Source organism: Panicum virgatum, chromosome 3N (assembly GCF_016808335.1).
Source record: "Panicum virgatum strain AP13 chromosome 3N, P.virgatum_v5, whole genome shotgun sequence".
Lineage (NCBI taxonomy): Eukaryota > Viridiplantae > Streptophyta > Magnoliopsida > Poales > Poaceae > Panicum > Panicum virgatum.
This window is the reverse complement of record NC_053147.1, coordinates 12,813,670-12,826,572: the sequence shown is the minus strand read 5'-3', so window position 1 is coordinate 12,826,572 and position 12,903 is coordinate 12,813,670. Positions and strand designations below refer to the sequence as shown.

At 44.5% G+C, this 12,903-nt stretch overlaps 1 protein-coding gene across 6 annotated transcripts; it reads right to left on the bottom strand.

The window, feature by feature from the left end:
- Positions 1 to 610: 610 nt before the first annotated feature.
- On the bottom strand, positions 611 to 11,931 carry LOC120664368 (protein MEI2-like 3). 6 transcript variants are annotated; one of them, XM_039943554.1, is made up of 15 exons: positions 11,569 to 11,931; positions 10,274 to 10,487; positions 10,126 to 10,171; positions 9,151 to 9,474; positions 8,620 to 9,014; positions 8,359 to 8,517; positions 4,085 to 4,201; positions 3,856 to 4,007; positions 3,230 to 3,309; positions 2,759 to 3,136; positions 1,894 to 2,488; positions 1,712 to 1,796; positions 1,556 to 1,624; positions 1,249 to 1,428; positions 611 to 1,120 (listed from the first exon to the last, which is right to left on the bottom strand). In XM_039943554.1, the coding sequence occupies exons 2-15, from the start codon at positions 10,379 to 10,381 to the stop codon at positions 1,016 to 1,018; spliced, it is 2,793 nt and encodes a 930-aa protein (XP_039799488.1). In that variant the 5' UTR covers positions 10,382 to 10,487; positions 11,569 to 11,931; the 3' UTR covers positions 611 to 1,015. The 6 variants fall into 6 exon arrangements, with proteins under 6 accessions (XP_039799488.1, XP_039799485.1, XP_039799487.1 ...); XM_039943551.1 differs by having other exon boundaries at positions 9,151 to 9,510; positions 11,569 to 11,920; XM_039943553.1 differs by having other exon boundaries at positions 9,151 to 9,510; positions 10,274 to 10,454; positions 11,569 to 11,920.
- Between the last annotated feature and the right edge of the window lie 972 nt (positions 11,932 to 12,903).

The window sequence follows — 12,903 nt, the reverse complement described above, 5'->3', positions numbered from 1 at the left end:
CTTGTGAATCCAGGGTAAGCTTTCTTGTGTGCTGCTATCCGTGTGGTTGCCGTAGGTCCACGACTAAGCAACCAGCAATCTTCAGGAACATTAGATGACCAAAACACAAGGAATCAAAACGTTTGGTTTTCACGACAATTCTTTACACACCGGAGCATCTTCAATAGATTATTCATACCCCATACCTAAAATATACTCTCTTCCCATTACCATTAATTACTTTTGTATTTTTGGCAATAATTGCTACAACATATTACCAAAATCCAATCATCAAGAATAGAGTAGAGAGAAAATCCCTTTCATTTAGGTGAGTTTAGACGTGAGGGAGGCGTGTTTTAGTGATTACTAAAATAGTTGCTACAACAAACTACCAAAATCCAATCACCAAGAATAAAGTAAAGAGAAAAATCCCCTTCATTTAGGTGAGTTTAGATGAGAGGGAGGCGCATTTTAGTGATTACCAAAAAAATTTTAGGTAACAAGAATTGGATTGGTAATCTGCTGGAGGACCTCCAATCATCAAAACATCATTTTTTTTTTATTAGTTAGAGGGATGAGTAATTTACTGAAGATGCTCTGCATGTATAATGTAAGGAAAGACAAGACAACGTGGCAAAATGAACATAAATTAAACAATTCAAGTTGATTAGCGTTTCACAATCTCGATAATTCTGCTGTACAAATTCATTTTCACCCGCCTCAACGCCTGAAACACAGCACCTCTACCATTTCTGCTCTTCACCTGCTTGCTCTTCTCCGTACATATAGGTTGCTCCGATTATAAGGCAAAACTGAGGCATAATTTAGGGCGAATCTTCAGCAGGCCCATGCAGAGCAGAGTTCTTGCTAATCGTCGAACTCATGTCACAGCCTTGCCGATGAGGACAAAAAGAAAGAGAGAAATCAAAACAGGGAATGGTTTATTACAGGTTCTTCAGCCTCCAGTTAGTGATCAAACATTACTTAATCCCCAGTTGGGAGCAGACTTGAACTGGGCTCTCTCGCTACGCTTTTCTTAGTTAGGTGAGGTCGATGGACTTCCCTCTTTAGTGTCTGAACCAGTGAGCGGTCTGTTTCTCCCAGAACGAGTCCGGACATTGTTCCCTACAGGGAAAGGCTCCTGAACAAATTGTGTAAAGTTAATGACTGTTAATCTTAATGTGGGACTGACCCATGGACTCAATATGGCATTCACTACTTGTAATCTGGAGGTTTACAGCGATGACAACAGCAGCAACATATTCGTACCTGATCTCCAGCATTTGGACCATCTTTGTGGAAAAGCATAGGACGGCACCATTTTTCTTCATTCATCAGGCTAGAATTCTGAAAATGGGCAATCAAAGCATTCCTTCCCTGGATCCTGGCGTATGCAAGTGATGCCACTTTCTCACTATTGAACTTCTCCCATTTCTTGCCATTGAATGTCTGCACAAAATTACCAAGCTCCAATTACTTCCTACCAACATATGTTCAATCCAAAAGGTGAGTTAAACTGGACATACTTCCCATTAATATGAGTTATCTAGTAAGGCCCGAGGACATAGCCATATACCTTGTAAAATGGAATTATGTGCTGTGGATCAATCATATTGATGAAAGCATAGCCCACATTACACTTGTTCTGAGGAAGGCAGACATTGCAAGAGTCAATGCCAGAATATTACTGCAAATTTCTACCATCATATTTAGGGGAAAAAGAATAACATACCTTAAAATCAATTGGAAGATAGATGAAATCATATGTTCCTCGGTGATTCTCGTCAATGACAGCCAAAAGTAGCTTACAGTTGTACCTGTTGATAGCATCAAGGGTAGCAAGTCAGGGAAGAAAGAAGGCCAAAATGATACAGATAATATGGAATTAAAAAATGGCACAAGGTGTAAACGTACTTGTTAGGAATGTTTTTTATCATCAGTGTAGTGCGCGAGTCTTCACCCTTCGCAATCCGGTCAAGGTCAAGCTCAAATTGCTTCTTGTTTTCAGACTGGGCACCATTTCCATCATGCCTGCGGCTCCTGATCCGATCATTAGTGGCATCATATGAAGTAGAAACACGCAACATTGGACTCCTTCCGTTCGTTGCATGAAATATTTGTTGAAGTGACGGAAACCCAGCATTCACAGGGGAGAACATGGTCTCCCTGTAATTTCCTCTGGCAGGTGCAAATACAGGGATATCTGATGGATAGAGTTGAGGGCTACCAGGAAACCCTACGTTTTCAAGTGATCCTGGATGAAAGGAATGTACATTTGCAAAACCACCAACATTGCTTGGAGCTGAACCCAGGTGATGTTGCTCCATAGGATGAGCACCAGTGTTCCGCAAATGAGGTGGCATGGCAGGGTAGCCATGCATATGCATTGGTTGATGGAAGTTGGACCACAACATTGGAGCAGAGGGGCTCTGAGGAATACCATTTGAGTTATTCCAGGTGTGGTGATGTCCATGAAGGGGGCAACTTCCAATTTCAGTAACTCCAAGTGCTGAAAAAAAATTGAACTGATGAACTTTGGAACAGAAGAACAAAAGGAAATCCCAAGAAGTATAACATCAGCTAACACATCAACAAACTTATATGTATATAGTATATATAGATGCCTTGAAACAGCAGAGACATGTAACACAATCTAGTGACAAAAAAGTACACTTGTCATAAAGAACTCCTATTTTATAAATCCATATTAAACATGAAAAGCAATTAAACAAAGTTTTGCAAAAACAAAACTACAAGCAGTTTGGCAGAGAATTTCTACCTTCACTTTGATCAGAGGAATGACCATGACGATCACAGGAGCAGATTTTATGGTTATTATAGTCCACTCCTTCAGCTAGCCTGAAGCCCGAATTCCTGGTATTTAATGTCATGGACTTGCTATTGCAAATGCCATTATGACACTCTGGCAGTGAGTGTGGGTGGAAGACTTGCAGTCCACGTCCAAAGCTTCCATGACTGAGCGACCCATTAAATTCACCAAGGGTAGCTTGATTGTTGTGCTGACGTGTAGGTTCAATTCTAATAGGTGATGACAGCTTCGGAGAACCATTCACAGAGAAGCCATGGAGCTGTGGTCTAACTGGAGTATATAAATTATGAATGGTGCCGTTCTCCCAACTTTTAGGGTCTGACTTTCCTGTTTATCATGTGAAAAGGAAATGCAGGTTAAAAATTTATGAACAGAAGGGGTAAACCATGTAAAAAAAATAGCTATACATATATTACATACCAATAGTCCCAGGTGGAGAGTTCTTAAGTTGGAGAGTTACAGTATCCTGCTTCCATTCTCCGGAACATTGCTTCATGAAGCTGTTAAGTACACATGAAACAAGTTACTTCAACACACAAACTGATAGGGTTCGGTGGCAACATAGTACAACTTGCCAAGCAGAAAGCATGCGACAGGGAGTTTAGAATTCAGATGCAACTATACAGCCACTCATTCATTAGACATGATAAAAGTAATAGTTGTCTGGCCATTTGTTTGGTTCTCATGCAAATACTAAAAGTTAAAAGAGTGAATTGTGAATTGTGATAGTTAATTTACATTTACCATATATGGAAGAACAGACTGTCAAACAATTACATCAGCACAATAAAAGCTAAGTGAAACTGTGAAAAATATGAAGGGGAATTCATTTTGTCCTACATCTATAAGCATTTGCAGTATCTTATACATATTAGTCCAAGACTCCCCCGTCATGAAGAAAAGTGCATCTCTGACAACATAACCAGTCCATTAAGTTCAAAAAAAAAAAACATAACCAGTCCTTATGAAGGTAAACAGCAATGTAAAATGCCAGTACAACTAGATGTTGACATAAACAGTGAGAAAGTGCCAGCCAAGCTAATTACCATAATCCTGCCCCTCCAGAACGGCTATGCTCAACCTTGATTTTTGAGCATGACATATCACCCTTGTTAAGGTTATTCAGCGCTACTTCTGCTGCTCTGACATCATAGAATTCTACAAATATCTTATTGCTTCCTGTAGGGGCCTTGCGAATCTATAGCCCAAAAGGAAAGAGATGGTCAGAAGATTGGATATCAAATTTCGTAAGGCAGAGTTCAGAAATAATACTACCTCCTTGACATCGCCATAAACACTAAATATTTGGAGAAGATCATGGTTGGATATGGAAGAGTCAAAGATAGATACAGCCAGTATTCCATTGTTGGCATCTCTGTTTAGAACATTTTCCTAGTGAAGTAACACAAAGAGAGAGCATCAGTACATTTGATAGATTCGCAGCATTAAGCTACTCAAGTCTTAGTCTACCAATTGAAGAAGATTTTGAACCATATTATCATGCAGGTTATTGTTGACAGCCAAAATTGGCCCCAACCGGTCTGACCGGTCGAGGCACTGTGGCCTATCCGGCAGGGACCGACCGGTTTGACCGATAGGTCCAACCGGTCTGACCGGTCCAGGTAGAGTCCGAGTACAACTAGGATTTTTCATAGATTTAGATCTGTAAACATGATTTCTTGTGGGATAAGTCCACCCCACCCTATAAATATAAAGGGTCACTGCCGATTAAAGAAGACAATCGAACAAAATCAATACAAACTCTACTTTTTATCCTCTTCTCCAAACCCTAGCTTTTCCAACCCCATCTGCTGTTCTTCCTTCGTCTCCGCGACGTTTGAAGGCGTTCTAGGTGGCCTGCCGATCCTAGAACAACCCTACGTGCGCCTACCCTTACGGGGTCCCTCCCGGGTTCGCGTTCGTCGGCCGTCGCCGATTCTCACCGGCGACCGGTCTGACCGGTCCTTTAGACCGGTCTGACAGCTCCACGCAGGGAGAGCTGCATCGAGCTCTTTCTCGCGCCGCACGATCTAGTGCGTTCGTGTGTTGACCGAGATTTGCGTCAACATATTTTTTGGCGACTCCGCTGGGGAAGAAAGATCTTGGTTAATAAAACCGATCTAATCTGCTCCAAAGAAGATGGGCTCCAACACATAAATCGACAAGGAGAACATCATCCCTTTGACATATGAGCATCTTCCGGAGGATGTTCGTCTGCTGCTGGATGAGCGCAAGAAGAAGTGTGATGAAGAAGATCTACAAGCGGCGCTTGCGAGCATCAAGGTCGATCGACGCGGCAATGTCACCAAGATTAAGGAGATCGACTTCGCTTCTACCTCCTCGGATGCATCTACTGAGGTAACACCTACTGCAACTGCTCCACCTTCTGGTGTTACTATGGAACAAATTCAGAAATTGTTAGCTGAGCGTGATGTTTATTGGGTTAATTGGCTTAGCTCTAAGGAAAAGGAATCGGCTGGTAAGAAAACAGAATCAGCCGATGAATCTCCATCTGTTTCTACTTCTGAATTTTATGTTCCTCAACCATCGGCAGCATCTCCTATGAGTCAACCTCAATATGGGATGCCGATAAATTATTTCAGTGGTCAAACTATTACACCCACATATACTGATCCTATTATGAGTATTCCTGGTTCGGCCAACATTAGCCGAACGAACGAGATTGTTCAGTACACACCACCAGAAATCTCCAGGAATTCAGTGCCACACACCGGTCCTATCTCCGACGAGATGTTCGACCAATATGTGCAGCGTTGGCAAAACCGGCAGAGACCCGGTCAGACCGGTATATCAGCCCGGTCAGACCGGTTCCCTCCAACCGGTCCGACTGGTCGTATCGACCAGTCCATCCGGTCATTTTGTTCCAAACCAGCGTGAGGTATCTACATTCACACAGCCAAATTCTTCGAGTAATTTCGATAAAATGCTTACTGATTATAAGAATGATTTGACTAATCTGCTTAGAGAAAGTTTTGGAGTGGATGTTAGAAGTAAAACCCGCACATACCAAAAGCCGTATCCTACTTCGTTTGATCCGGTTGCATACCCTGCTGGTTTTAGGTTGCCTGAGTTTGTTAAATTCAGTGGGGAAGATACTAGGAGTAATTTTGAACATATTAGTCAGTATCTTGCCCAATTAGGAGAAGCTGGTTCAATAAACGAGTTAAAAGTGCGTTTATTTTCTTTATCTCTAACTGGAACCGCTTTCTCATGGTTTTCATCTTTGGCACCTAATTCTATTGGCTCATGGGAGCAATTAGAGCAGAAGTTCCATGAGCACTTTTTCTGTGGGCATGATGAGCTTAAATTGTCTCACTTGACATCGGTTAGATAATCGTGTGATGAATCTGTCAATGATTATATAAGACGATTCCGCGATACAAAAAACCGATGCTTTAGTGTGAATATTGCAGAAAAGGATTTAGCTGATTTGGCTTTTAATGGCTTGCGCTCTCATATTAAAGAAAGATTAGAAGGCTATGATTTTTTTACTGTTACTCAGGTGCATCAAAGAGCTTTGGCTGTAGAAAGCCGAAGCAAAGAGTCTCAAGAATCTCATAGGCATCATCGTTCTAGTGTGCATGCTTTAGAATGCAATTCAAATTGTTCGGACGATGAGTCTAATGATGTGTATGCTGCTGAGTTTGCTTGGCCATCTCAAGCTAAACCATTTACTTGTTCTGCTCTTAAGCCGATTCAGAAAAATCGGCAAGATGAACGATTTACTTTTGAAGTATCCAAGTGCGAGAGGATATTTGATGAGTTATATAGGATTGGATATGTCAAGATGTCACATACTCCACCGCCGCTTGAAGAGTTGAAGCGGCGAGCATATTGCAAATTTCATAATACTTTTTCACATGCTACTAATGATTGCAATGTGTTACGTAGACAAATTCAATCGGCCATTAATGAAAGACGATGGGCTATTCCTAATATGCAGGTTGATCAGAATCCTTTCCCAGTGCATGTGTTGGAATTGAATAATCCTAAAGTGCTAGTTCGGCCGAGTCAAGCCGAATCAACCAAGGGGAAGGACGTAGTTATTGGTGATGAAAGACCTGAAAAGAAGCTGACACAGAAGATCCCTCAAGACGCAAAAATACTCGGGGGGCAAGACAAGAAGAAGAAGGCCGACAACAAGTCGACCGGTCTGACCGGCCACAGCGGCGGTCTGACCGGTTCAACCGGTCTGACCGGTCGTGGGACCGGTCTGACCGGTGTGCCCAGTAAATCTGGGAACTCCTCCAAAATCAAGACAAGGCCGAGTTTTAAGGAACTCTTGGCCAAATATGAGAAGGAAGGGAGTGCTCAGAGACAGAAGGGGCCACCAAGCAAAGTCAAGGATACGGGATCATCTTCAAGACATCAAGAGCAATCGAGTCAAGGTAATTATACTTCATCTAGTGGACCGATTTCTCCATGGTATTGCTGGTATCCTTACTTTTATACACCTATGGATTATAGTAGGATGCATATGCAGTCATATTATATTCAATATCCTCCTATGTATCCAAATCATGCATTACTACAAAGACCGATTGTTGCTAGCAATAATCCGGTCAGGCAAGATATTGAAGGCAGCAAAGAGAATGAAAAGAGCAAGGAGCAAGATTCAAAGTATTTACAGCCGAGGTGGTGTCCCTCAGGCTGTCTCATACTCAGAAGCGAAGGCTGCAACATATGCGCAAGGAGGCAATGGAACAACAAGTGGAGGCCGTGCTAAAGACGTCTGCGACAATGAAGAAGGTGCGGCGGCCCAAACAAGTTGTTTCAACATCGACTTGAACAAAACATGGCCAATAATTGTTTATCGCCTTTAGTACAAAAAATGACCGATGTAGTGTTAATCATCGCCCTTAGACAATTTTGGTTCAGAAGAATGTTTTTTTGGCAAGCAAGCTTTACCAAAAAACAAGGGGGCATATGTTGACAGCCAAAATTAGCACCAACCGGTCTGACCGGTCGAGGCACTGTGGCCTATCCGGCAGGGACCGACCGGTCTGACCGGTAGGTCCGACCGGCCTGACCGGTCCAGGTAGAGTCCAAGGACAACTAGGATTTTTCATAGATTTAGATCTGTAAACAGAATTTCTTGCGGGATAAGTCCACCACACCCTATAAATATAAAGGGTCACTGCCGATTAAAGAAGACAATCGAACAAAATCAATACAAACTCTACTTTTTATCCTCTTCTCCAAACCCTAGCTTTTCCAACCCCATCTGCTGTTCTTCCTTCGTCTCCGCGACGTTTGAAGGCGTTCTAGGTGGCCTGCCGATCCTAGAACAACCCTACGTGCGCCTACCCTTACGGGGTCCCTCCCGGGTTCGCGTTCGTCGGCCGTCGCCGATTCTCACCGGCGACCGGTCTGACCGGTCCTTTAGACCGGTCTGACCGCTCCACGTAGGGAGAGCTGCATCGAGCTCTTTCTCGCGCCGCACGATCTAGTGCGTTCGTGTGTTGACCGAGATTTGCGTCAACAGTTATGAAACATTTCCACTTTGATAAAACTGATAGTGTGTTTACCTTAGTAATGGAAAATTGAACATCAAGGTTCATCAGCCCCAGAGGTGTGTTATGGAGTGCTCTCATTGCATTCTGTGCAGCTCTTATGTCATAGTAAGACACTGTAACAAATCCATGGTTCTTGCAGGACGTGTGGAGAGCCTGTATGTCCCCATATTGCTGGAGGTCCATATGGAAGGATGTTACATATATGAGCCCCAAAGGACAGCATTTACTAAAGCAAAATGAAATATCAATAGAGAATGAGGAAAGAGTTGAAACCTGAAATTGAACCCTTAGCTCAGAATCTTCAATGCTCGGGTTAATATTTTTTACAATGAGAGCTCTGGAAGGGTGTTTACTAATAGAGTGCTTCCGAGAAAGCTGACTATCGAAGGATCTTTCATGAAATTTGTCACTATTGCTGGAATCATCATTATCTAGCTCCATACCTCCTCCAGTGTAGAATATATCTTCATCAGCATCATCCTGGTTAGACAAGCCAGCGCATTCGAAGCCATCAGTGATTCCAGATATCAAATCATCGTCATCAGGAAGGAGGTCTCCAATAGTTTGAGCTTCCATTTCTTTCATGGATCCTAGAGGTTCATCTCCCTCGCAACCAGAGTTAATTGCATCAGCAGATTTGCCAGGAACGTCACCTACCATCATCCTTGCTGCAGAAGCAATAAGGCAAGGGAACAAAACATTGTCAAGGTAAATAAAGAAACCGACTAATGATGTACCAGCTGTCCAGCCCCACAATCTCAAGTAACACAACCAAATTTTTTGAGAAGTGCAAAGGGAACTCACATTTGCTAATGAACACTTCGGATAAGGAGCTGGATGAAAGGTAGTTTCCATAATCACGCACATGTTGGTCAGCACTAGTTGGTTCAACAAAAGCTGCCCCTCTAGTAGAGGAGCCAAGACTGGATCTGGAGCTACCGAGGATATCTCCCCATGAAATTGATGGTAGGCTTGAAGTATTTTCTTCTTGGCCCATCAAATTACCAAGGCTAAGCATGTCCAGTTGACCCTTGAAGGCTTGCCCTCGTGGATGTTCCAAACCACTAACAGTATTTGCTCCCATGGAATGGACCTTATCAAGTGGAGAAGCGAAAGCTGACTTGCTTCCTGACATTAATGGACATGAACGAATACACTCAGTGCCTGAAGAGCAGTTCAATCTATTGACTTGTCAAGTTACAGCCTTTGAAACATGAGTCGGATGATGCATCGATCAAGGCATTTAATTGCTAACTGCGCTTACTGAACCTTCCAACTAATTCCTACCTAACTGTCTTTAGCAGAAATTCTATAAACATTCCAGTGTAAGAAAAGCTCGGGCACATTCCCTGCCCAGTTGCGCCCAAAATTCTTACTAAATATTGGATGCTGATGAAGTATGCAAACTTCTAAATTGTTGCAGCAGGCCAGCAGCCTAACTTTCTGGTTTAGTCAGTTAGTTAAGGTTTGAATGAATAGGCAAGAATCGAGCAGGAAAACCAGCAGGCAGAATATCCCCCTTGGTGCATAAACATGATGCATGAGTTTATGAGCTGTTTTCTGCAGCATGAGTTGGACAAGGCAAGTTAGGTATGCATCATTTTAGGAGATTTTATTGAAGGCACAATAACTCTGCTAACTGCCAACAGCTAGTATAGAAAGGACCATACGTTTTGTAAGGGTGTATGAGGAATTGAAAATATAGCGCCTAACCGACGATTTCAATCATGCAAGAAGCAAGAATCATGAACAAATAAAAAAATGAAGCATGATCCGCACCTTTGTGGTCGACCATTGACTCTGGTTTCCAAAATCTGACTTGCCTCTGCGTGAAACATGGAAAGTAAATCACGTCGATGTAGTGCTAGCGATACTGCATTTTATCAGTGAAAAAGAAAGATAAAAGAGCAAGGTTTTCATTGCTAACCTCAGCAGGGACGAGATCCTCTGAGAAGAATGACGAGGATGATGATTCTGGCAGTGTGGCAAAGGGCGACAGGTGCCCCCTGTCGACAGCTCCAGATGCTATCACCATAGGTGCAGGAACTCGCGCCTCGACTCACTTCCCTTTGCTCGTGTATCCCAGCTTGTTGACCTCAACTCAATCCCTGGATGTTATTGCCCCTCTCATTAGTTGCCTCCTGCTCAAGAAATTTCAAAGGATAAGATGAAAGAAAGTGGACGGCACAGATAGCAGGAAACGAAGGCGGGATTTGTATCTTGTGCGATCACAAGCACCCACTCCCCCCTGAAGCAAAAACTAGTAATTCCTATTTTTTATCAAGGCAATGAGAACAAAAAGCAATGGGACAGTGGAGAAAAAGGTCAGGTGAGAAAGAAGTCGCTTCCTTGTTTCCCCAAGGAAAAATAGCAAGTTCAGGCAGGTAGGTACTTTGTCCGTCACATAGAAAAGATTGTCCTCCCGAAATTGGAAAAGAAGAAATGGAATCAGATTTGCAAACAGGGGAGCGGGAAGAAAGGAGGAACAAAGAGAGAGAGAGAGGGACAGAGAACACGGGGAAAAAAAGAAGGGTAAAGCTAACGGACCTCTTGTTGTTGCACTGTTGGCTCCTCAGGCTGCCTCAACAAGTAATAACAGAGGAAAGGAGAGGAGCCTGCTCTGTTCTACTGGCGGGTTTGGGTCTGGGCTCTCTGGATTATATGACGGGCAGAGGCCGGCAAGCCGAAGTGCGCTGGAGATTGTGTGGGGGGTTGCTTCTCCCTGGGCGTAAGGCAGCGGTGGATTGGAGGCGCGGAGAATGAATCGCCAACGCAATGCGACGGCAGCGGGGGAGGAGGGGATATCGGGGGATCGGCTACGCAGCACGCCTACGCGATTCCAAAACCCCACCACCCCCCAAATCCTCCCCGCAAGCAAATCGGCAGGAGGTGTCCCGCGAAAGCAAGCATTCCGGGTGGATTTGCCCCCTTCCCCCGGTGGATTTGCCGCCTTGTTTTTTCTTTTTTTGGTTTCTCCCGCACTGCAAGCAAGCTGAATCTTGGAGGCAGGCAGAGCACTAACGCCCTGCCGCCGCACGCCACGCGGACTAAGCCGCCGCTCTACCTGTTCTTGTTAGTGGAGTGGAGTAGCATCGCATGCAAGGCAAAGCAGGGAGTAGTAGTAAGACGACGAGCCCCGCTGAATCACCCCATTCGATTCGGAATAGTCGGGAGCAGAGTGTGGGAGATGGACCAGATGGTACGTGTGTGCCATTGCCATACCTCTGCCATGCTTGCTTGGACCGACGGCGGTGAGGTGCTGAGGTGGCTCGCCGGCCGGAGTCCGAGGAGGAGGCGAGGCGAGGCGAGGCGTTTCTTTTCCTTTTCCTTTCCTTTCTTTTCTTGCTCACTCCTCGGCTCCTTGGCTTTGATTTGACTGACGAGAGAGAGAGGGACAGGGAGAGAGAGAGAGAGGGGAGTTGTGTGATGTTGGGTGGGGAACAATAATGATGGAGAGAGAGTAGTAGTAGTAGAGCAGAGCTGCGAGGGAGGAAGGAAGGAAGGAAGACGAGAACAAGCAAGCAAGGAACAGCGGGACGACTTGTCTCTCTCCCTCCCTCTCTGTGGCTGGTCGCGCTCGCGCGAGGAACACGCGGCGGGGAGCTGGGATGAGCGGCGCGATGGAAGGAGACGGCCCCTGCTCCAGCTCCTGCTCTTGCCCTCCAAGCCACGGCCATTACAGATTACTCGTGCCTGCCCTTGCCATCGAGACGGACCGTCGTCGCAAGCCACGGGCACACTGAGCACACGCCCTTCGCCTTCATTCATAATCAAGTGACTTTGGATCATCCAGATCGGAGGGGACAAGAACACCCAACTCGTGGATCAAATGCAGAGATCCTGGGAATTCTCTGCGCTGACATGCAATCTGATCCGTCTCGTTGTTATCTTGCGCGAGCAAGCAACCGTTCCCTGTCGCTGTCCCACGGTTGGAACTAGAAATGCTATTATAATCAAACCATACGATTCAACAAGGTAGCAGATATATATAATAGAAATGCTAGTATATATATAAATATTACACAAACAAGCAAACATACCTGCGTGGGCCCGCAGGCATATCCTTCCTCTTCTATTTTTATTAGGCTAGAAGTTGATTACTCCACTCCACAAGTAAAAAGCAAGCGAGGATGGGCCGCAGGAGCAGGCCAGGCATCCCGCTTCGCCACATCACATACCACTAGGCTTGCGGAAACAAGCAACCGCGGGCACTACACGAACCGGTTTCTTTTTTCCTTTCTGTTCACACGACAGACCGACCGCATATACTTACAGTAATTCTTCGGAAGAAAAAAAGAGAAAATATACTTTTAGATGAAACTTGGAAGTGATTGTAGGGCATTTGCAGATTTTGAGTGCGAGGAAAGATTCAGTTCCATCCATAATAAATTAATAATCGTATATATGAGCAAGTATATACTAGTATGGCATTAGCGAAACACCACCAACAGCAAGAGTTATATCTGAAGCCTGATTCGGCGGTGAAGGTGAAGGTGAAGGTGAAGCGGTGGCGCCTTGGCGAGTTGGTTTTCTTGGCCGCTCTTTGGTCGTCTTGGT

What these genes read in the sequence shown, in the direction of transcription:
- LOC120664368 (XM_039943551.1), bottom strand. Translation starts at nt 10,381, where the DNA reads ATGGTGATAGCATCTGGAGCTGTCGACAGGGGGCACCTGTCGCCCTTT. An exon ending in GTCAATGGTCGACCACAAAG is followed by an intron (nt 9,511 to 10,125) that starts GTGCGGATCATG and finishes ACTGCTCTTCAG; the next exon opens with GCACTGAGTGTATTCGTTCA. An exon ending in AGCTAAGGGTTCAATTTCAG is followed by an intron (nt 8,518 to 8,619) that starts GTTTCAACTCTT and finishes ATGGACCTCCAG; the next exon opens with CAATATGGGGACATACAGGC.